This window comes from Eptatretus burgeri, chromosome 3 (assembly GCF_056783735.1).
Source record: "Eptatretus burgeri isolate ZD-2024b chromosome 3, Ebu_testis_v1, whole genome shotgun sequence".
NCBI lineage: Eukaryota > Metazoa > Chordata > Myxini > Myxiniformes > Myxinidae > Eptatretus > Eptatretus burgeri.
The window spans coordinates 2,895,900-2,920,899 of NC_140963.1; the positions used below are offsets into that span (position 1 = coordinate 2,895,900).

General features: G+C 43.0%; 1 protein-coding gene across 7 annotated transcripts in view; it reads right to left on the reverse strand.

Annotated features, from left to right (window-relative positions):
• The window catches only part of LOC147029298 (disco-interacting protein 2 homolog C-like), a 332,275-nt gene that overhangs the window by 209,003 nt on the left and 98,272 nt on the right, over positions 1–25,000 (reverse strand). For 6 of the 7 annotated variants that reach the window (XM_085872246.1, XM_085872247.1, XM_085872249.1 and 3 more), the window contains exons 7-10: positions 13,565–13,684; positions 9,907–10,104; positions 2,768–2,859; positions 634–744 (exon numbers count right to left, since the gene is read on the reverse strand). In XM_085872246.1, the coding sequence (XP_085728372.1) occupies positions 634–744; positions 2,768–2,859; positions 9,907–10,104; positions 13,565–13,684 (521 nt within the window). The remainder of the gene's footprint in view (positions 1–633; positions 745–2,767; positions 2,860–9,906; positions 10,105–13,564; positions 13,685–25,000) is intronic. The other variant, XM_085872251.1, reaches the window with a different exon arrangement.

A 25,000-nucleotide genomic window follows, 5' to 3' on the forward strand; every position in this document is an offset into this window, starting at 1 on the left:
GCCATTTCTAACTCTAACAGCTCGGCCCCTTCCCCCTAACCCCTCATTTTCACCCCACCTGTTGGGGAAATAATCGTCAGTTCCCCACGGGGCTATTTTGTTTAGATCGCTACCACCCCTGACATTAATGCGGCATGGGAATTCTTCCAAAAAAGCTTGCTCTCTCTTATGTACAGATTCATCCCATGTAATGCATAGCCAAAGGTACTCCGGTGGGGGAGGGGGGGGTTGGAAGGGAAGAACAGTAAACTGACAATGAGAAATGGAGGTATTGATGTAAATTGCAACTCCGTCACGGGATGACGTTCAGGACGCTCAGCATCAAGTGAACAAAGCACAGATAAACTCCCATGTGTTGGCATTCCACGGGGGTGGGGGGGGGGGATTTCTCCCGAAAATTCCCCACTGACTTCAGAAACAAAAGCCCCATCACGAGATGACACCACCAGCGTAGTTTGTTGGCACCAGGTGTGTTCCCCCAAGGTCAACAGGCCGTGGTTGTCTGAAGTGAAATCCTGTGTTGTGTGGCCTGTTTAAATGTGTGGGGTGCGATTTGAGTGTGACAGCTCTTCCCTGAGCCTTAAAAAGTGCAGAAAATAAAAATGAAACTCTCAAAATTGGCATGCCTCAAACCTTGGTTGTAAGTGGAACTTCAATTGGCACAGGCACAAGACCAGCAAGGAAGCAGCCATAGAATGCCACCATAAAGACACCAGGTTCAGTGTTGGGATACACCAGGGCCACCTAACACACAAGAAAAGGTACAGGAAATAACAAAGTCCTGCATCACTTTTGGGAGGTGCAGTTTGTTCAAAATCAAAACATCACAGAGGTCTATCCATAAAGGTAAATCGTCACATAATGCCAGACCACACAATGTAAATGATCAGATGTCTCCACAGGGGATGACCAGGGGCGTGTTCAGGTCGCGAGCGGCTTGTTATTCCTTTCAAAGCCAGCCATTCCATATCAACTGCTTTGAGAGCAGCTTGGCAAGCAGAGCTAGTGATGAAGAGAGGACTCTGTGTGTACGTAAAAATGGCCTCCGTAGTCCAATTCAAAATGACTGGTGGCTATTTCTTAAATTTTGCCATCTCAGAGGATCATATTGAAACGTGTTTCAAACTTTTATTGTTTATTATACTTTTCATCCTAATTATTAAAAATCTACAAACATGCAAAACCCCCTTCATAGCCAGTGGCAGGTCCATAGATTAGCGGGGGAGGGGGGGCTCCCCCTTCTGATTCCCCATTTATTTATCTTTCTTCCCCTGTCCGTCGTCAGCTGTAGCCACTGCTAACACAATGTATTTGCTTGGGGAAGTTGTCACACGAGGATTGAGAAAAAACTGAAAGCGACGGCTGGACAGCATTTTTTCGAGTACCACAATGGCAGTTTCCATGGAGACCGCCATGTTTTTAAGCGGTGCCGAGAGCTCCGTTCCGTTGGAGTGCTTGTTTGAGTGCTTTGAATCAAGCAAGTGGAGCGGTGAGTAGTCAGCAAGCCGCTTGCTAATGAAACATACCAGGACTCCAGTCCAAAATGGGTTTCTCCACCACCATTCCCATCCCCCTCCCCATTGCATAATCCCATTTTCAAAGGCTTCCAAAAATAGGTTGTGCATTACAAAGAAAAAAAAGACACGTAGAGAACAGAATTTTTCAAAATCATAAACAAGGACAATCATCCCATGGTGTCCTTCATGAAGAGTCGGCGAGCTATTGCCGGCAGCATGACCAAATTCCAAATTCCTGCCCAAACTTGAGTGAAACGTCAGGCTCAGCCAGCCAGTTCATGAAAGACTTGGGCGAAGCTTCTCCCAGGCAACCCCACAAGAATGTGGGAATAATTGTGGCCGTTAGAGGAGGAAGAAAAAGAATAACAAAAACACACCACCGTCCACATGGTGTGCGCATACACATGACCCAGTCCTACCCCACTCCGAACACCGCTCCCGTACGAAGCGGGACTTTCTTGTCTGTGAAATGTGCCATGAGAGAGCATGGTTGGTTTTTGTGGGGGGGGGGGTTGCGGTGGGGGGGGGGCTGATGCTTTCAGCTGCATTCAAGTTTAACAAAGAACTGATATTTTAATAATTTGGACAGGTGCTACGACTGATGTCAGATCATGGATGAGACGAATACCCATGTCGTCACCCCTCCAGCCCAAAATAAATGTCCCACCTTCATCTTTAGGTATGACAATGGCCACGTATAATGCTGCACTTCAAGACCACAACATCACTCATTGAAGATGGCCCGTATGATCTCTGGACTTAAATTCAATGAAATACGCTCGAGACATCCGAAGGAGGCTCTTTTGTGAACGCCAGATCCACCCACAACTGAAAGTAATCACCTTGAAGTGGAACCCCCAAAAAGTATGGGTCTTTCTGAAGGAAGGAAACTTTACCTTCAGCACACCAGCCCAAGTTATTGTTTTAAAGAAAAAACAAACAAAGCAAGACTGAGTCATGACAGCACAAACCGAAGACCAATGTAAACTAACAAACAAATCATAATAATAATAATGATAATAATAATAATAATTTAAAAAGACAACACATCCAGGCCATTTTAATACAAATTAGTGACAGCGAGCACATTGCATTCCATCACATTACATGTGCCAAACCACTCGGCACAAAACCCCTACCGGCCAACCGCCCCTCCCTCCCCACTCCACCCGCTTAAAAAAAAACAAAACAAACAACAACGCAAGTTATTCGATGCAGGTTGGTCGGAGTTAGCCTGATGAAGGCCGTACCTTGTTGCCAGGTTTTAGCAATGGCTCCTGCTTTGTTCCCAGTTTGTTAAGCAGTGTGTAGGACACTTTCAAGCTCTGCCTCCACAGCTTCCCTGAAAAAAAAGTATCGCATGATGAATTTGGACTCGAGCAAAGCAATACTTCGAGCCCACAGAAAAACAACCAAAGATGAGTTAAAAAAACAGAGTTAAACATTGAATATCCCGAAGGATTCAAGACCTACACCATGGCGAGGGACACGATATTTCAACTTTCACTTGGCAAAAAGAAGAAAATGGTTCCCAAGTAATTTGGATTTGTCGTGTCGACTCTATCCTGCTGTTTTTTGGTGTTTGCCTGCTTTCCACTCTGTTCGAGCTATTCCGTTCTGTTCTGTGTTCGAGCTCTCCCATGAGCTTAAACTTTGTACACAAAGAAAACGAAGAAAAGAAGTGTGTTGTGTATAGAGGTTCGAGTTGGTGGAGAGGGGTTGTGGGAGCACAGTGAGAATTTTTCCGTGTGTTTATTTGACACGTCACATGTTTAACAATTCGTGTTTATCAAGAGCAGAGAGCGAGACCAATGAAGACGTTTGAGGACACCAACCGGTCTGCGATATAAGAATCAACAAGTCTTGTACTTTGACCTCATTGGCTGAAACGCCAATATTGTACAGAGCTTTAGATTTTACATATTTCAGAACAGACAGATGTGATTCTGGGGCACCCATCAAGGACTTGTAGGATGTGAGGAGTTCTGATTTCTAAGGAAAGACTTCCATGGCTAATGAATGTTGGAGAATTCCCAGTCTGTCGCTGACTTCGGAGGCCTGCTCTACCCAGGAGAGGTCATGCCTGATGGTGACACCCAAACATTCAGAGATGGAACATCTTCCAACGACTGACCATGAAAATAAAAGATATGTGGGTTTGATTGATGATCCTTCCAGTGCGAAAGAATGAGACTGAGATTTTCCAGGATTCAAAGACATGTTCTGTCAGCAGAGAGGTCCGTCATGGAGATGAGGAACAAAATTGTACCCAAGACTGCCTTCAGACTCCAAAGACATTGGGCCACTTCAGCCTCCACTCGGAGAAGAGAGGAGAGGGTTCCATTGACATCAATGTGTTGACTGTACGATCGGAGGAAATCAGAAAGGCAGGCATAAAGGGTGGCCTTGAATGTCACAGACAGCAAGCTTGACAATCAGAGTAAGATTCCAGTTTGACACACATTACGCAACAAGAAGCGTTGTCGAGAACGTGATAGGTGAAAAGGCATATGCATCCTCCTTAGCATTTGTCAATTAAAGTTAATTCAATAAAAATTGATGTTTTAAAATTGCGGTGTCATGAAAGCATCTCACCACAAGGTGTCCTGAGTGAGATTTCCTTAATCTTTGTCCATTTGCAGCAGATTTCATCCCAGTATGTAAAATGAAAAGTTCCTGGTTGGCTGAACTATCTCATCTGTGTTGGTCATTGGCTTTGACACCAATAAAAGTTTTTTTATTCCGGACCCTCGGCATCAAAAAGCTCCATCTATCAAACAAAGAGTTTCAAAAGGACCACCTCACCACTGTTAGAGCATTTAAATTGTATCAAATGTGGAAATAAACGTGAATTGTTGCTCCCAGCTTGCCAGTCCGATGACAGAAGACGCCGTTTGCATTTTTGCCTACTCCATCCCTTGCTCGCTTCGAATCCCGTGTGGACAAGGGCAACTTGCTGGCTTGGTGAATGCAGAATCAATTTTTTTTTTGTCCTCGTTTGGTCGGTGTCGATGCAATTTCTCAAAATTAGCAAAATGGGTTTGAGGGTGATAAAAATAATTTTTAAATGTTGCCAATTAAACTTGATTTAAAATCAATGTATCGATATAAATCTGTAATGGCATATGTACTCAAATATGGTGTGATTATATGTGCTTGAACATAAATCTACTTTTAATTTACATAATCATATCTTTCCTCTGTATTGAAAGATGATCAACCTGTCTCGTAAAGATGTTCAAAACAGGCTGACCTTTCTCAACTAAAACTTTAATTGTCTATCAGGCGGGACAACTATAAAATTGGAAGGAGGTGGGCTTGGGGAGGGTCAATGGGGGTAGAAAAGATCATGGTTTTGAATGGGAGATGATCTGAGATGGTGGTGAACAGCTGCCTTGAAGGTCTGGAGAGAAGAATGAGGTTGAAGAGGGTCTGGAAGTTTGTTCCACAGGTGGAAGAAATGAAGAATAAATGAGTGGACTGAAGCAGTGATTCTTGATTTAGGAAATTTAACCAGAAAAGGGTTAGGGTTGATATTGCATTGTGTGTGCCGTGCAAATACTTCGGGGAAGTGAGAGGGCAAAGCACGGAAAGAGCAGAGGGTGCAAGACGAGAAAGGAAATGGTCGAAGACAGAGAGACCACCGACCTGTGTGCGACGGCAAAGTGATAGACCCATAGACTCAGCTTCATCATCGCAGATTCCAATGATCTTGAAGGCCTTGGTTTCCACGGTGTCAAGCTGAGCAAGATGTGAGGCAGGGGAGCCAGCCCAGATGGTAGAGCAGTACTCCGTCAAGCTGTGCATGAGGTTCTTTTAGATGGATAGAGGTTCAACTGAGCCAAGGATTGGATTTGGAGGTGAACTCTGAAATATGGTTTGCCAAGAAAGATCATGGCTGATATTGAGATACAAAAGTTTGAATGACTGAACTTCAAGGTGTCTGTTTAGGAGGTAGATGTGAGCGTTTGCCACTGAGGCCACAACAACAATAACAACAAGGCAGAGTTTGCCAGATGGTCCTTTCGGAGAGAGGGAGTAAGAGTGTGAGATTTGTCAGGATTGAAAGACATATTCCAAGTGCTTGACGAGCTTGTGATTCTATCAAGATCTCAAGAGAGGAAAGAGGCTGCTGCCTGCCTGTCTGGATAAGGGATGTCATGGCAGAGGGATGTCATCTCTTGGCCCCATTTTGTATGTCGATCAAATGTTTCTTGTTGTTCAATTTATTTTTTCGGAGGAAATCCATGCAGAAACAAGAAAAAAGAGCAATCAGAGATTGCAAACCCTCACCAGGACTTCTTTTTAGTGGTGTATTTTTATAAGTTTTAGGGTAAATCCAATATGGCTGCCAAACCATGTGACCTATGATGTCATGTGTGTGATCCTTTTGTTCCTCGTGGATAGACGATCATATGTGTAAAGTTTCACCTCGATCTTTTCAGCCATTTCAGAGAAGGTTTTTGAAGGTTAAAAAAAAAAATGTGGCTGCCGAATCACGTGACCGATGACATCATCCAAAACATTTTTGTGGACCATTTTATCCTTAGATGCCCCTCAAATTTTTTGTACTGATCGAATGCAGCGTTCTACATATGCAATTATGACGTCATAACAAAGGCACCTATGATGTCATAAAAATACCACACTCATTCCTGATGAGGAGTACTTGCTATGTGCCATTTGTACACCCATGGCTTGGGGACACACTTTTGAGAAGTTTCCCCTCGATTTGTTCAGCCGTTCTGGAGAAGATGTTTATAGTTTTTCAGGTAAATCCAATATGTCTGCCAAACCATGTGACCTGCGACGTCATATGTGTGACTCTTGTTCCTCATGGACAGGCGGTCATACGTGTAAAGTTTCACCTCGATCTGTTCAGCCACTTTAGAGAAGAAGGTTTTTGAAGGTTTTATTCTTTTTTAAACAATATGGCTGCCGAATCACGTGACCGATGACATCATTAATTTTTTTTTTCTGTGGCCCATTTTATTCCAAGATGACCCTCAAAATTTTTCATGCTAATCGGATGTGGCATTCCACATATGCAATTATAACGTCATTACGAGGGCACCTATGACGTCATTAAAAAAAAATCACCCTCATTCCACATAAGTAGTTGCCATGTGCCAAGTTTCAATTTTTTCCTTGGTGCGGTTTCAAAGATACAGAAGTCAAAAGTTTTTCCGTTTTTCTAACATGGCTGCCACACCACGTGACCTATGACATCATAATTATCATTAACATTCTACATGCGTAGTCGCACCAATGGTAAAAATTTCGTCTCAATCCAACAAGCGGTTGCGGAGAAAACACGAAAGTTCTGTGCGTACAAACAAACAAACAGACAGACAAACAAACAAACAAACAGATAGACAAACAAACAAACAAACAAACAAACAGACAGACAGACAAACAAACGGACCCATATGCAATACCTTCTCCAAATTCTTTGGCGAGGTTCATAAAAATGAAAACCACGATCGTCTGTGAAGCCGAAGCCTTGAAGCCGTGTGACTATATGTCCATTAATTATGTCCAGTTTGATCATCAATTTCACCCCGACTTCACACATGTAGATCTCTTAATTACATACACTTGGAATGTACCTTTCGATCCTTTAGATTGAGACTGTTGAGACCCCTTTGACTGTTGAAGACCCTTTAAGACCCCGAAGACCCTTAAGACCCCGAAAGACAACGAAGACCCAAAAGACCCTGTCGGTGCAATTTCTCCGAAATTAGCATAATGGGTTTGAGGGTGATAAAAACATTAATAAAATGTTAATCAAATTAAACTTGATATTAAAATAAATGTATTAAATCTGAAATGAAAAATGTACTTAAATATAGTATGATTCTATGTGCTTGAACATGTATCTATTTTTAATTATAATTAACATAATCATATCTTTCCTCTGTATTGAAAGGTAATCAACTGGTCTATGATAAGCAGGTCGGCCTTTCAAATAAGCTTTAATTCAATAAAAAAGAAGTGCCTATAATTTAAATATATTTTACTTACTTAGGGATTTTATGAAATGATAGATATAAGTTGCCAGCAAGCTTGATAGGAGAATATTAATTCAGCTCAACTGGAATGTTGGTCGAAGGAAATGTCCAGATGTATTCACTAAACTCTGATTGCTTTATATAATAAATAATTCCCTTGTCTGTTAATAAGCGGACTGAACTTTAACCCCTTCCATATCATAAATTGCATGTGATCCATCAATGTACCCAAAGGATTGCAGTTTTGATGTCATTCTGTGCTGGGAGAGATTTCACACATCTGGTCTTGAGATAGATGCTACCTGCAGTCCTTCAAAATTAGGGTGGTTGCTTCACAAAAGCTGAAAATTATATCCACCTGGAAATACATCAACCTGACAAACTGTGGCGCCAGTGTCTGAAAATGACAAAGAGCTGTGTCTCACTGAACACGACATAAAGAACTAAAATTCTCCATGGATAGAATATGGGGCAAGACTGTGTATCTTCTCATCAGATTACTCCACATGTGCATATGTATCTGTTTGTTTTTGTGATGTATTTGTTTGTTTGTTAAATAAATGTTTCAAATGTACAGGAGGACTTAAAAATTTCTTATACAACCCCGAGAAACCAAAAGATCCTGAAGACCAAAAAGACCCAAAAGACACAGAAGACCCTTCAGACCTCTTTTAACTTTAAGACCCTTTCAACACTTCAGACACCTTTCGATCCGTTCACCCTTGAGACATTTAATACCCTTTTGACCCCAAGAACCTTTAGACCTTTTACACCCCTTCAGTCCCTTAACATTCCTTGGACCATAACACTATTTAGACCCCTCACACCCTTCAGACAGATTGGACAGCTCAGTCCCTGCCAAACCATGTGACCATTTTGAGCAAAATGACCATTTCGGTCATTTCGAGCAATGACCACTTCTCCCTTTTTATATCATGAATTAAATTTCAAATAAATATAATATCACCGGTATTATAAACAAATTTGTATAAAAGAAATGTTTGCATTATGATTGGTGTTAACTGTAAATCAACACAACACAGCAAATCTGTCACGTCAATCTCTGTTACGATGTGTGGAGAGGCAAGCGTCGCGAGCCGATCCATACTCGCACTTGTATTTAACAAGAAAAAACAAAAAAAAACTGATTTATACTTCCATCCATTTGCTAAGTAGTTAAATTTGGACAACCAGCATGCCCATGACGTTTGGATGTGTGTGTGTGTGTTTACCAATTAAAGGTAGTGTATTAATTATGGTGAGCATTTCATGGATCCTTACCATGATTCACGGACCGGTGTTTGTGTATTTGTTTGTCACGCTACTCATCCTACAGTTCTGGGCCGATTATATTGAGACTTGCTACGTAGGATCAGCATGACCCCAGTTAGTGTTTCAGGGTGTTTTGATCTTTGCCTGTGGTCTTGAGGGGATGAGGGAAGGGGGACGCAAATGATCTATGTCAATGTGTATTGTGTATCGCTGCCTCCAGGTGGAAGAGGGCATTACAAGTCTCCACCATTTACAGCACAGTATTCTTGTCCCCACGTTTTCCAGTGTGGTGAGGCATTTTAAATTATAAGCAGTAGGTATGTTTTTACTTCATGCACATAACCTGGGTTATTTATTTTTCCAATGCGGAGCTGTCAGTTACCTATACATTGCCCAAATAAAGGTGTGTGTCAGAAGAACATGTTGCATGCTTGGAACAAGATCTCCCATATTCTGCTAGTAACGATAAATTGTTCCATTTTCCTTTAATAACACAAACCATCAGTTTTTGGAAACATTTTCAGGTGCATCTCGAATTGAAGATGAACACATTAACCCTAAATGTCTTCCTTTTGTTTTAAACCTCCGTACATTTTAAAAGTTGACCCTTTTTGTTCACCCACTCATTTGGTCCTTTTTTGTTTTGCCAACTTGCTAGTTTAGTAATATTTGCCTTTTGCAAACTCAACAGAAACCAGAAGGAAACACCATGTTGAAGACCACTTCACCATTTTGTCAATGCTGTCCCGGTGGAAGAGAGTACATTAAGCAAGCAGAGATGAGGGTTCATTTGAATATATTTAGGTGCATTCTGCATTTATCAACTCTTTCAATCATTCGCTTGCAGTCAAATAGTCCCCATGTCTGTACGGAAGAAAAAAAAACTCACCGATTGTATTTTAAGCTGTTTTTTTGGGGGGGGGGGGGAACATCCAGAATAAAGTGTTCCTTTTCGTGTTTCAAATAAAACATAATTTTGGCCGTTTTCTGACTTTATTGCAGCTTGTTCCCTTTGTAAGATGGGAGAATGAGGTGGATCACTTATTTAAATCATCACAGTGACAATAAAAAAAAATAATATGGGAGAAAAGTGCATTGAATTTCACCATAGGTGAGGGTGTGCACGGGACGACCGCTGGTGTCCAGGGTGGTAAGGCAGGCTGCTTTGGGCATTTCTGAGGCCCAGTGTTGCAATGCTGTCTCAAGAGAGTGAGGCCAATGGGCCATGACGGCTATTGGGTCACCTTTCACGACACTGGAAGAGTCACCTTCAGGCCGAGGTTGGTTTGGGTCAGGTCGTTGAACTGTGGGGGGGAATGGGGATGGATTTTGTAGGATGGACAACAGAAATTTGAAAGAAACATCTCGTGTTTAAGTTTCTGTTTTATAATATTTTGACAATTGGTAGTTAACAACAAGCCAGTTTATTTTTCCCAATTCATGAAATAGCCACCCAAAATTGTCATCAACGCAATGAGAAAATTGCATTTAAAGACGTCATGTACATCAGAAATGTAAGAGTAATACACAAATGAATCTTAAAACAGAAGGTGGTGATAGGCCCATCATTCTTGTGCCACGTTCATATACCAAACCCCAACCCAAGCCATGAACAAATACATGTCCTCCGTGACACAAACACCACTCACACCACAAACCAAATCCAAACCGACAACCACTCACATTGACGTCATGTACATAAATTAAACCAACACATCACCTCCAAACTAGGAGGGATCCATATTGCACTCAAGCCTTTGCAGACTGAGATTAAAGTCTTTGGTCATTAATATACGAAAGCAGAGATGTCCATCTAGATTTTGCCTTTGTTGTGGGTTCATCAGGACAACATGCATCAGTATAATTTATGTACAGGACGTCAGCGTCGTGTCATAGAGTCAGTGTGCTTCTTCAGTTGAATTTCATGCTCCTGGCTGCAACTGCAAACCTTTTGACTGGTGATCAGCAGGGCAGAGACAATGTGCTCATGTGGCAGGCAACACTTGTTGCTGGCAGATCGTGCATCAAGCGCTGTAATGGGACTTGATTTGTGCCTTGCTGCCTCGTCAAGTTAGGGGGTTCAATTCAGTTACATATATACTGAACAGCAAAAGAAACGCAAGTCTGAGGTCTTGTCAAGTTTTCAAACAGAAGACAAACTATTTTGATTGTAATCACTCATTTAATGAAAAATGCTTTCAATTTGTGAGCTGAAAGTGAATGTTGAAATTGCATTGCAAGATTTTCACATTTACCACAGTCCGCCAAGAGAAGATACCCCAATGAAAAGTCAGTCTTTTCAGTAGCATGCATGTTCACCTTGGACTTGCATACAGGCGGTGCAACGTCACCTCATGGAGTTCACAAGAGTCTGGCAGAATGCCTGAGGAAAGTGGTTGCACTCAAACACCAATCTCTGTTCCAACTGTGCAACTGTAGTTGGATGTTTCCAGGAAGCTATCCTACGCCCAATTTCATCCCAAACATCTTCAAAAGGAGCCATATCTGGGGAAAGTGACGGCCATGGAAGAACGTTGATGTTGTTCTGAGTGAGACACGCCATCGACACCCTTAATGTGTGAGGACGTGCATTGTCCTGTTGGAGGAACTGTAGTTGAGGATGTGCAGCAAACATTGAAACAACATGAGGACGAATAACATCATCTCTACACACGACAGCAGTTGCACGTTGTCGGAAGACATGAAACTGTGACCTGTGGTTGTAACTGAACGCTCCCCAGACCATCACACTGCCACCACCCCATCTGTTTGCCTGTATGACACAGCAATCCACGTAATGTTCATTACGTCGACGCCAAACATGTAAATGCCCGTCAGCATGTGAAAGATGGAGGTGAGACTCATCTGAAAAGACAAGTTGGTGCCACTGAGCATGTCACCAACACTGATGTTGCTGGGCCCACTGTAAACGTCGTTGACGGTGTTGTCGTCTCAATATTGGCCCAACATATGGACGTCGACAGTGAAGTCCTCCATCCCGTAGTCGACGTCTAATGGTATCGGCAGATACTGGCCCTCTTTGTCCCTGAACTAAGGCTGCTGTTCTTGATGCTGCTTGTGTACGGTTCCTTAGATGAGTGACCCGGATGAACCGATCTTGTGCAGGAGTTGTCACTCTTGGTCGATCGGAACGTGGACGATCAGCAACGACCCCTGTCAGCCGGTGACGCTGGGCAAGTCGTGTGATGTTGGTGAGATGACATCCAAATTGTCTGGCTACATCGGTTGCCTTGCAACATTCCAAGGGCCATTCCTCTTTGCACAGTCGAAAGTCTTGGCATCGTTTGCGTAAAGTGTACACCTTCGAGAGCGAACAACGAATGTTTTTCTGACACAGCCCTTTATAAAGAATGCCTTAGAGTGGCAATGTGTGTGTTTCACCAACACCTGTCAATGCATGTGCACAATTAATTGTTTAACTTCACTGTATGACATTACATCGCCTGGACTCATCACATCATTTTACCATCATCTTTTCTAACATGCGATTGGTTACTATTCTGAAATTTCGTTTTTTCAGAACTTGCGTTTCTTTTGTTCTGAAATTTCTTTTGCTGCTCAGTATATGTTAATGTTACTACTTTGGTTTGTATGACAATAAAAGTGTTTGGTGTTCATAGTTTACGTTCACACTACTTGTGTGTTCATTATATTAATTTATCAGGTTCTGTGGAGGGGTAACGGGAATTTGTAAACATCCTGTGGATTATTGGCTAAGAGGCATTGCAAAAGTGTTACCTTAGAAGTGGAATTTGATGTTATTCATTGAATGGATGCTGGTGAATGTACCATTGATGTTTCAGGGTTAAGTTTGACTCCAATCTATAAATGTGGTGCCGTTCAGGAAGAAGAAGATGATGGACCGCCACCTTCGACTGCTTCCGGAAGAGGTTTATTTGTATTTAAAATGTCTGATAATCGTTAAATGTATTTATTTACAAGTATGTGCACTTGAATATAGCAGTCATTAATCAAAAAGCTTCGACACGATAGAGGGATAAAAGAAAATAAATCCAAAACTGTTGACTTTTTATTTTCAGAGTAATTTTGTTTTTTTTTGTGTGCCGAAAACACTCCCTGGCACTCACTCATGAACCTCTGAAAGTTTGAGGAAGATCCATTCAGCCATCTCTGAGAAAATGGCGACACGCACGCACGCACGCACACACACCTCTTAGAGTATAGATATAGATATAATTAACTTGGAAAACTGACAAGACAAAGAAAAAACACATAATCGGAATACACGCAAAATGACACGCCACCTTGGAATGGAAAACCGAAGTATTGACCTGTTTGACATTTCTCTCTGATGGCATCATATCACTTTCAATGCTGACATTGCATGATAATGTCTTTTTTTCTTCTTCTTTTTTTGTATACCATGTCGAGGCTCATGTAAGAGCTAACAGACGGAACATATAGCAAAGCAAGAGACAAGAGGGGTGGGAGAGGGAAGCACAAAATATTGGGGAACAGAGACAATAGGAGATCCGTGGAAGGGAGAGGGATGATGTGGGGTACACGGGGTGTATGAGATGGTACTACAGGGATTTTCAGGAAGGAAAACAGGGAATTTGAAGGAGGTACGTTTGGGATGGATCAACGGGGGTAGAAAAGGTCATGGTTTTGGATGGATGGAAGAGTCTTACAAACATACGATGTCGAATTACCTTTTGTTGCCCGACATGTGAGATATTCAGAAACTCCTCCACGAGCCTGAGACCAATATTAACCAATTACCTTCAAGTAGCTCATCTAGATCATCCACAAAGAACTCTTTTAGAGGAGGTCTCTTGGGCCGCTTCAATGTGTTCAGCAGCTGCTGTATCTTTGAGGAGACCCGGCTGTTGATCGGCATACCTGTGGAACGCCGTCGACAGGAATTGCATCACAAAATAAGTTTGGCGTGCACGACAGTGCAACGTGAAACAGTCGACGTGACCGATTGAAAAAATAATAATAAAAACTCGAGGTGCCACTTTATAACTGCGAGGAGTTATGGCCAGTCCCAAGCCACCCTGTTTGATACAACCCCGCCATGATCAGACACATGACCCCTGACACCCTGTTCATAAAAATACACCCGAGCGGGTTTGACGGTCAGCTGGGATGCAAAACTTGATGTAACAGAGTGTTAATCAACCTTAGCGACTACGGAAAGTGAAAACAGAATTCTGATTGAATTTAAAATAAACGCGTGAAGCCGCTCGAAGCAAAAATCTCCATATTCCAGGAATCATTCCCAACATCATGATACAATTTTCAAACCCGCGTTTATGGCCATGAAATAAACACTCTAAGTGTGTGCATTTAATGGCTGTATCCAGGACAGAGTTGGACCCAAACTAAAAAAGACCCTCGGACCACCGAGAAGCTCAATCACTCGCTGCCTGCACGTCTGTGGAGCGTCATGTGACCGTCGGATGAAATGCCCAAAACAAAATTTTTAAAACGTCTGTTTTTCACCGGAGTTCTTTCAGATACTTGTGGAGCACATCCCCAAACCATCTAAAATATAAGCATTAATCTCACAGATGCTATGAATAAGCAGTCCCTCAGGAGGACACGTTACGAGGTGAAGCCGTGAACGGAAAGCACGTGGTGTCCCTTCCAGAGTCCCACGGTTCTTTGAATTGAATACATTTTCCTCGTGAAAAGTGTGTTTCTGAGCGAATTTGCATGAAAATTATCTTCATTAAACATGTAGCTCCACCAGAAGGTCCCAAAAATGAAAAAATAAATCAACTCGAACTTAAGACAGCCTCGTTATATGCCATGGGAACGGATGGAAGGCCATGGAAGCTACCCCTCGTTACAATGCATTCCACACTGACCGAGGATATAAACATTCAATTTTCACAAAACTTGATGTAACCGACTGTTAATCAACCTTCGCGACTATGAAAAGTGAAAACAGAATTTAAATTGAACTAGAAAATAACCGCGCGAAGCCGTGTTGAAGTCAACGGGCCTCGTGTTGCCCAATAGACAGTGCCAGACGACAGAGGTAACGAGAAACTAGTTGGTCAAATTAAATCTTCTTAATAATCCCTATGAAACGCATTATGCATAGTAGCCGTCCAATACTTCCTTATAGGCCATTCGACCAATCGGTCATTTTGCACTTGATGACCCTGTAACCTTGACCCCGAGGGGAAAATGCGAAAAAGGGCTCAGACGATGTATAGAGAGTAACTAGTATTGTCATCGTGTCAAGTTAGAACTCAATCGGCCGAGACGTCTTGAGACGGATGGACGGACAGACGGATCTGAGGACATCGAACGGTTATATGAGGTCAGCGAGCTGACATAAAAACTACACAATTATGGCTTGCAGACCATGCATCCGTTCAGGTTGAAATTTAAAACATTTCTGCCCCATGATGACTCGATCATAATTGTGAAGTTTCTCATCGATTGATGAAGCAGTTCAAGAGAAACAAGAAAAAGAGCAATCAGATATTGGAAACCCTCACCATAACTTCTTATGAGTGGTGTATTTTTTAAGGTTTTCAGGAAAATCCAATGTGGCTGCCAAACCACGTGACCTGTGACGTTATGTGTGCGATTTGTATCTCGTGGACAGGCGGTCCTGTCCGCCACTTTTTTTCATTTCAGTGAAGTAAAGTAAAGATATGTATAAAGTTTCACCTCGATCTGTTCAGCCACTTCAGAGAAGAAGGTTTTTCAAGGTTTTTTTTTCTTTCTGAAACAATATGGCTGCCGAATCACATGACCGATGACGTCATTAAAATTTTTCTATGGACCACTTTATCCATAGATGACCCTCAAAAATTTTTATACTGATTGGATGTGGCGTTCTACATATGCAATTATGACGTCACAACGAGGGCACCTTTGAGGTCATAAAAGAAAAAAAAAATCACATTCCCCATGAGGAGTACTTGCTTATGTACCAAGTTTCAATTTTTAACTTGGTGCGGTTTCAGAGATACAGAGGTCCAAAGTTTTTCCGTTTTCCAATATGGCTGCCACACCATGTGACATATGACGTCATAATTATCATTGAAACATTCCACACGAGTAATCGCACCAATGGAAATAAAAAATTTGCCTCAATCCAACAAGCGGTTACAGAGAAAAACACGAAAGTTCTGTGCAGACAAACAGACAGACAAATGAAATTGCTCGTTGAGCAAGGAATTGCCGGAATAACTTTGTCATATCTCCATGATCTCTGAAAAAACAAAAACCTGGAAATCAATTTGGTTCTTATAAGTCGATAGTGCTACTGTTTAATGAGTTATAGCACTGAGTTTGGTCATGATCATAACTTGGAAGTCAATCGGACTTGAAATGGCGTTTTTATCGCAATTTGAAATTTTTGACCCGACCCCCCCTGACATTCGACCCCCCGACCGCAAAGAAGGGTGTTGGTGTGACACCCCAATGAGACATATGGTTGGGTGCAGTATTGGAAGATGCACATTTTGGATTTGGTTTGAAGTCGATACGACCATTTTAGCGGACGTTATTGGGAAAATAAGAATTTCGGTTTTTCGGTGACCATGACCTTGACCTTTGACCGAGATTCACCAAAAACGACAAGTGTCTAAGTTAGACCATGGCCGACGTCTGTACCCAGTTTGGTCATGATCGCTGAAATGATGTGGCTGCTACAGGGTAAACAAACACACACACAAACAGACAAGCCGGTGGGCGACATGGGTGGTCGCCATATAATTGCATACAAGTCATAGTTTTTGATGGTTCGGGCTGAAAATTTTTGACAAAGAGGTTGATTATAGTGCGCATAAAAGCGCGGAAGCCGATTTTTGATTTTCGAAAAAAAAATTCGGATATTTTCAAAAATTTCAAATTCCCGTTGCTAGGCAACGGTGATCAAAAGCATAGAACTAGATCCTGGTATGAACCTACCAGTCAAGTTTCATCAAAATCGGTGAACTCTGGCCTCCAGAGCTGTCCATTACATACAAACAAACAGACAAGCCGGTAGGCGACATGGGTGGTCACTACATAATTGCATACTAGTCATGCAGTTTTTGACGGATCTGGCTGAAAATTTTTGGCAAAGAGGTTGATTATAGTGCGCATAAAAGCGCGAAAGCCGATTTTTGATTTTAGAATTTTTTATTTTTAGGATTTTTCAAATATTTCAAAGTCCCGTTGCTGGGCAACGGTGGCGTCCAGAGCAACGGTGCTCAAAAGCGTACAACTAGATCCTGGTATGAATCTACCTGCCAAGTTTCATCAAAATCGGTGGACTCCTCTGGCCTCCAGAGCAGTCCATTACAAACAAACAAACAAACATACATAGACAGATGGAAATAGTGAAAATAATGGTAGTCTCGCGACCACCCAACAAGCCACTAGGCGACATGTGTGGTCGCTACATAATTGCATACTAGTCATACAGTTTTTGACGGATCTGGCTGAAAATCTTTGACAAAGATTGATTATAGTGCGCATAAAAGTGCAGAATCCAATTTTTGATTTTCGGAAAAATTTTTTTTTTCGGATTTTTCAAAAATTTCAAAGTCCCGTTGCTGGGCAACGGTGGCGTCCATAGCAACGGTGCTCAAAAGCATACAACTAGATCCTGGTATGAACCTACCTGTCAAGTTTCATCAAAATCGGTGGACTCCTCTGGCCTCCAGAGCTGTCTATTACATACAAACAGACATACAGACAGACGGAAAAAGTGAAAATAATGTTACTCAAGTGACCACCTAACAAGCCGGTAGGTGACATGGGTGGTCGCTATATAATTGCATACTAGTCATACAGTTTTTGACGGATCGGGCTGAAAGTTTTTTGACAAAGAGGTTGATTATAGTGCACATAAAAGCGCGAAAGCCGATTTTTGATTTTCGAAAAAAAAAAAAATATATATATATATAGAAATATATTTCAGATTTTTTTCAAAAATTTCAAAGTCCCGTTGCTCGGCAACGGTGGCATCCATAGCAACGGTGCTCAAAAGCCAAGAACTAGATCGTGGAATGAACCTACCAGTCAAGTTTCATCAAAATTGGTTGACTCCTCTGGCCTCCAGAGCTGTCCATTACATACATACAGACAGACGGAAAACCTGAGAATAACGGTAGTCTAGCGACCACCCAACACACACAATCGACCAACATAATTGCCGAAATCCGAAGGATTCCGGCAATTAACAAACAGACCCAAATGCAATACCCTCTCCGAATCCTTCAGCTTCAATAATTCGAATAATTCAAGATTTTAGATTAATCCAATATTGCTTCCGGACCATGCGTCCTCTCAATTATTCGTGGACACCTTGGTATCCCCAAGGCTTGGGGAACGTGCGTGAAGTTTCCCCTCAATCTGTCAAGCTGTTTTGGAGAGGAAGGTTTATAAAGGTTAATTCTTCAAAAAAAAAAAAAATCACAGCTGCCAGACCATGTGATCTATCGTATTAAAATTTACACTGTATATTCCCCAAGAGTAGTCGATCATGTGGATGAATTTTCAGATCGATCGAGTAAGCCATTCTGGAGAAGGTTTTTTAAAGATTTATATTTTTAATCCAAAATGGCTGCCGAACCACGTGACCGATGACAGCATAAATTTACACTCTGCCTCTGGTTAGACGCACTATTCCGACACATGCTCCCATACCAGCCTGACCTGACCTCTAATTGGGTAGGGGTTCACGTTTGTGAAATTTCGTGTTTATCAGATTAGTCCGGCAGATAGGTGAAATATTCTGGTCGTTTTGTGCCTTTGATGATACAAGCATGAAATTTGGTACACAGTTATAGCATACCCTTAGGAAACATTTTGGATATAGGGACATTCCAGATTACCCCTAGGGTCAAAATGGTGGCCATTTTACAAAATGGCTGCCACGAATAACAAATTCTGCCTACAAGGTCAGCAAAGTCATATGTGCTTGGTGCAAAACACAATGTAGTGAGTATAATATGATTATTATCAACTAGTATGCACATGCTTCATTATCTACTTCATATTTGACTAAAAAATGTATCTACGGTGGTCTATGAGGGACACAGATAACAGTTTACCATCGCAATAATGCATGGCTGGAACAAGAGCTCTGCAATATGATCATGCATGTGAATGTTACCTGAATATTGTTTCTGGAAATATAAATAGATCAAAAATCAAATTTGGTGAAAGGAACTTAGACTCCATGAATATTTCCATTATTAATTACATACTGGTAGCTGGCAATGTCGCGATTAAATGCATAAATTTGCGAAATCGATATTGATGTACTCACTGTATTAATTTTCACGATTGCATAATACAAATGTTCAAACTACAATGGTGTGTTCATATTGATTTGGGTTTAACATGGTCCTGTCCAGCGCAAAGAAATAATGTATGGTGGCCTATTGGGGACATCGAGTGACAATCACCCAAGATCGCCATTGTGTATATATGCATCTCCTCTGGGCTGGGGTTCGTAGTTGAAAACATTTTAACTCTGCTATTCTGTTTTCAGGTGATAACTCCACTGTAGTGTACCCAAAGACTAATCCCCTGCTTGGTGGTGGTTCTTCCCAATTTTACAGTGACTGATTGGTGGTGGTTCAAGACAATGGCCAAGCATTTCAAACTATTAGACCCCCAGCAGCGAGGGCCAAGTACATCTGTTACATCAATTAACCAGACAGACTGGAACCTATGTGTGCTGTGTCAGATGGACACCACTGAGCCTCTTCATTGTCCAGCTGACTCCAAGCGAAGCACAGGAGGGTCTGGATACCAGACTCTGGCAGACAACCTCCTCGGGTTCAGTGAGATCAACTGCTTGCCAAAATCTCTCGACATGTCCTGCTTGGACGATGGTGAGGGTATCAACCTTATCAACGATGGTGAGGTTGAGACTTATCAACCAGACAAAGCCCATCACCGACCCAATCAAGAGAAACAACCTCCCTCTCTTCAGCCGACCTCCAGTCAGAGAGAAGTCATGAGCACAGCTGCAGGTTTCATCTCTGAAGAACGACTACTCCCTGTTCTCCAGGTTGTTCATTGCGTCCCAGATATGTGATGGAGATCTTGATGAGTTCTTCGCACATGAGAACCAAGCATGTCCCCCTGCACTGTCACACATGGGCAAGATGAGACTTGGAACAAAGTCTGATCTGGTTGGCTATTTAGAAGATCTGGTCCCTCCACAGGAGAATGCTGCTGCTGCTGCTAGTCCAGCAGTTGAAGTCATCATCCTTGATGGTGCAGCGATCATCAGTATGCTGCCACCTGGCACAGCAAAGACCTTAAACGAGTATGCATCAGAAGTATTCTTACCATACATCACATCTCAGCTGCAGCATACGAGCAGGATGGATATTGTCTGGGATGAATACCTCACAGACAGTTTGAAGGCAGACACTAGGAAGAAGCGAGGCAAAGGCATCAGGAGACGAGTCGAACCATCTAGTTGCATTCCTGGAAACTGGCAGACCTTTCTTCGCACAGATTAGAACAAGATGGAGTTGTTTGACTTCCTAGCCACCAGAGTAGCAACAACAGACACAGACAAACAAGTCATCAGCATCCACCACAAAGATGTGGTTTGTACGCAGGCCCGAGATGTTGCTGGTCTTGCCCCTTGTAGCCATGAAGAGGCTGACACAAGAATGCTACTCCATGCTGAAGACGCTGTGAGGCAGGGATACAGCAAAGTGTCGATCCATACAGTAGACACTGATGTCGTGGTCCTTGCGGTGACAGCAGCTGGACGTCTGGACATTGATGAGCTCTGGGTTGCTTTTGGCACAGGAACGAACTTCAGGTTCTTGGCAGCTCACGAGATGTCTGTGGCACTGGGACCTAACAAGTGTCGAGGTTTGCCATTCTTCCATGCCCTCACTGGATGCGACACCGTTTCAAGCTTCGGAGGCAGGGGGAAGAAAAAAGCATGGGAAACCTGGAAAGCCTGTGATGAGGTCACATGTCACTGCAGCATTCTGTCCCTTGGCTGCCACGCCAACTCCTTCAGCCGTAGATGACCACATGGATGCACTGGAGCGTTTTGTTGTTGTGCTCTATGATCGCACCAGTAGCCAGGAACATGTCAATGAGTGTCGCAAGCATCTGTTCACCCAGAATGGCAGATCAATAGATGCTCTCCCACCAACTCGTGAAGCCCTGAAACAGCACATCAAGAGAGCTACCTCCCAAGCCGGCTACTGTTGGGGCCAGATGATGGTGTCCACACCAGAGCTCCCATCGCCCAGTGACTGGGGGTGGGTTCACACCGATAATGGCTGGGCCATATACTGGACAACCCTCCCAGAGGCAACTGAGGCATGTCGGCAACTACTAAGGTGTGGCTGCAAAAAGGGATGCAGAGGACGGTGCAAGTGTGTCAAGGCTGCACTCCAGTGCACAGCTCTATGTCACTGTGGTGGGGAGTGTACAAGAGAGTAGAACTGGGACAAGAGAGATCACAGATGATAATTATGTAACATGTACACATGTATCCATGCATCATAGTAGACTCTGTTACCTGGATCTAGAGGTTCCACTGTATAATTTTGACTCTGTGAGTTGATGTTCGGATCAAGCAGAAGCACTTCCTCTGAGTTCAAGAGTGTTAAATAAACAACAGTCATTCCATGGTGCTTGATAACAGTTTTTTGAAGAGTTTGTTGTAGAAAACCGTCCAAAAGTGCAAAAATGCACCAAAAAATGACCAAATATATGGTTTATTCATGCTTTGTCACCTTTATTTGCTATTTCTTATTTGCTAGAATCTATATTTAGTTAAATAAAACCACTGGTATTCTTCTTAAATATAGTTGTATCCACATGTATCCTCCTTGCACAACACAAAATCGGCTATTTTGTAAAATGGCCGCCATTTTGGCTCTGGGAAGAATCTGGAATGTCCCTATATCCAAAAATCTTTGTAAGATACTGCCCTAGCAGTGTGCCAAATTTCATGCTTGTATCACTAAAGGCACATTTTTTTTCACATATCTGCCGGACTAGATAAGGTGCGTTTCTCTATCCAAGATGGCTGCCAAACCACATGACCTATGATGTCATCATTTTTACATCATATGCAGCAATGGTGCGAGATATTTCTGAAGTTTCACGTCAATCGATGAAGCGGTTGGAGGGATAACAATTTTTTATAGTTTCCTTCAATCCAATATGGCTGCCAAACCATGTGACCTATCAATTATATTCATGAACATCCTGGCTTGGGGAACATGTGTGAAGTTTCCCCTCGATCTGTCCAGTCGTTCTGGAGAATATATATTTTAAACGTTTAAGGGTAAATCCAATATGCCTGCCAAACCTTGTGACCTTTCATGTCATAGAGTGGGACCTTTTTGTTGACAATGGATAGGCAGTCATAGCTGAAAATTTTCACCTCCATCTGTTCAGACACTTTGGGGATCGTTGAAGGTTTTTATTTATTTATTTATTTTTAAGAACAATCAGACTGCAGACACTCACCAGGACTTGTTTTGTGTGGTGTATTTTGTGTGGCACTTGTGTCCTGGTTTGTAATGTATTTAATAATACACACAACTAAAACTGCCACTTTATAACTGCCGGCAGTGACGACCGGGTACCAAGACGTCCAGCTTTGATACAATCCATCGGGATCATACTTTGTGCAGAGCGTTGGTGCTGCTTAAGCAGTCTCCTTGGCTATTGGGCACAATCCTGGACGGGTCACCACTCCGACACAGGATACCAGCCAGCTGGCACTCATTTTGCTGAACCCTGAAGGAAGATGGGCAGAGTCAACCCCACCTGGTATAAATTCAACAGAGAGTGGGATTTGACCTCAAGACCCTAAGATCTTAAGTCAGTCACTTTAACCATTAAGCCAACATCAGGCTTAGCTTTGATACAACCATGCTTTGATCGCACATCTGACCCTGACCCATGATGTTTACCACCTGAATCCTCCTCCGTACCTCTACCTCGGACTTAACATTCCCGGTCACTGATCCTCCCAGATAGTCAAACCGATTTCGCTGCCTGATCTCCTTCCCCTCTCACCTGATATTCATTTATTTTCTCTGCTGCTTGACCACATCACCTCAGTCTTCTCCATACTCATCTTCAGCCTATGCTTCCCACATGCCTCCTTCCACTCCTCCATTACCTCGGCATCTCCCACCCACTCACCACAACAGCCAGATCATCAGCATACAGCATCCTCGTCATACCTTCCTGCTTGACATCACCATGACAAACATGAGTGGGTTGAGAGTGCTTCCCTGCTTCAAACCGATGTTCATGCGAAACTCCTCAGACATCCCAGGACCAATGCAAACTCTTCCCTTCGTTCGCTTGTACATCCCTTCCACCAACCTGACTTCTGCTTCTGGCACACCCACCCATTCCAATGTCGCCATCACAATCTCTCTCGGAACAGTGTCGTCGGCCTTCTCCAGGTACACAAATCCCAATGCCATTTTACATTGCACCTCCAACCTCTTCTCCACCAACTGTGTCGGGGCTAACATTCCATTCACGATCTCCCGACCCTTTCTAAACCCCTGCTGCTCTTCTCTGATCTCCACACTCTTCCTTATCCTCCCATCCAGAATCCTCTCCAGCACCTTCATCACATGACTTAGGAGCATAATGCCCTATATTTCCCCGGATCTTGAATAGCGCCCTTCCATATTGGCACAATAAACCCTGTCTTCCATTCCCCTGGAATTTAACCTTCTCTCATACATAGATCCAACAGCCTCTTCGTCCAACTGACTGACTTCTCCCGCTACAATCATCCTTTGCGTACGCACCTCATCAATGCCGGACACTCTTTACTTCTTCATCCTTTTCAATGCAGTCCGCACTTCCTCCTCTGTGGTCTCGACCAACCTCACTTTCCCCTCTCCATAACACGGTAGCTCCAGTTCGCCATTGCTTCCTTCCCAGTTCAACAGCTCTTTGAACTATCCTTCCCACACCTTCAATACTGCCCACATTCTGTCACCAACATCCTGCCACCATCCTTCATCACTGCCCCCCTTTCATGTTCTTACCATCCTCATCCCTGTCATGAGCCAATTTAGATATCATCTTCCTCCCACCACCCTCTCCCAACGAGGTAGACACCTGCTTTGCCATATTATTTATTGCCTTATCCACAACTCTCCTTGTACACTACGAATCTTCCAACCCCTGCTCTTAACCTCCCTCCTTTTTTTCATCCATACAAGAAACACCGCAAGGTTGTGCTAGGTGGTAACATGCTCTGCCGCCACTGCCTTACAGTCCTTAACCTCCCACAACTGTTGGTTCCTCATGTTCTGTTCTGTCATGTCCATTCCTATGGGTCATCTTGTGACTTACCTGCTTTTGAAAGAATGAACCATCTGTGGCCATCCCAATCCTCGCCACCAGCTCTCGACACTCTCTTCCACGTTCCCCACTTAAATTTAGTAACACATTCGTCTTCATCCAGCTCTGCTACTCCCACATGCGAGTTAAAGTCCTCCACAATGCACAGCATCACTTTCAGCTCAACTATTCCCATCATCCTCTCCAGTGCAAACCTAAATTCCTGCTTCTCTGCCGCAGTCCTTCCCATTTATGGCACATATACCGACACAACACACACCATTTGCCTCTGGATCACCACCCATGCCATAACTATCCGTCCCTCCCATCTTTCCACTCTGACCACCTGCTTGCTGATCCCTTCTGATACTATAATTCCCACGCCATTACTCCTTCCATCGCGACCCACATGCAATAGCTTGCATCCTCCTTCTGACCTCCTTACCCTGTCCCCTTTCAATCTGGTCTCCTGCACACACAACACTTTGAAACTCCTACTCTGCATTATCTCCACCACTTCGACCCCCTCTCTCACCCACTGATCCCACATTCAAACTACCGAGCCAGACCTCTGAATCGCTGTCCGCCTGACAGAGCTGGTGCCATCTTGGATAATTTGGTACCGTGTCAACCGACCCATTCCCTCACCAAAGCCAAAAAAAAATAGTCAAAAAACATCAATTTTTAAAAGCAAACACAGCAATATCAAATCACACAGTCAATGCTTTTAACACTCATTTCCCACCCTTCAATTTGACTCTCAACTCTCTCGCGCAATCCTCCTTTGTTCAGACTCTCTGCCAAGCCTCACACTCTCGGTCCGCCAGTACCCTGCCATGCAGGACTGACCTAACAAGGGAAAACCGAGCCGTGTCCACA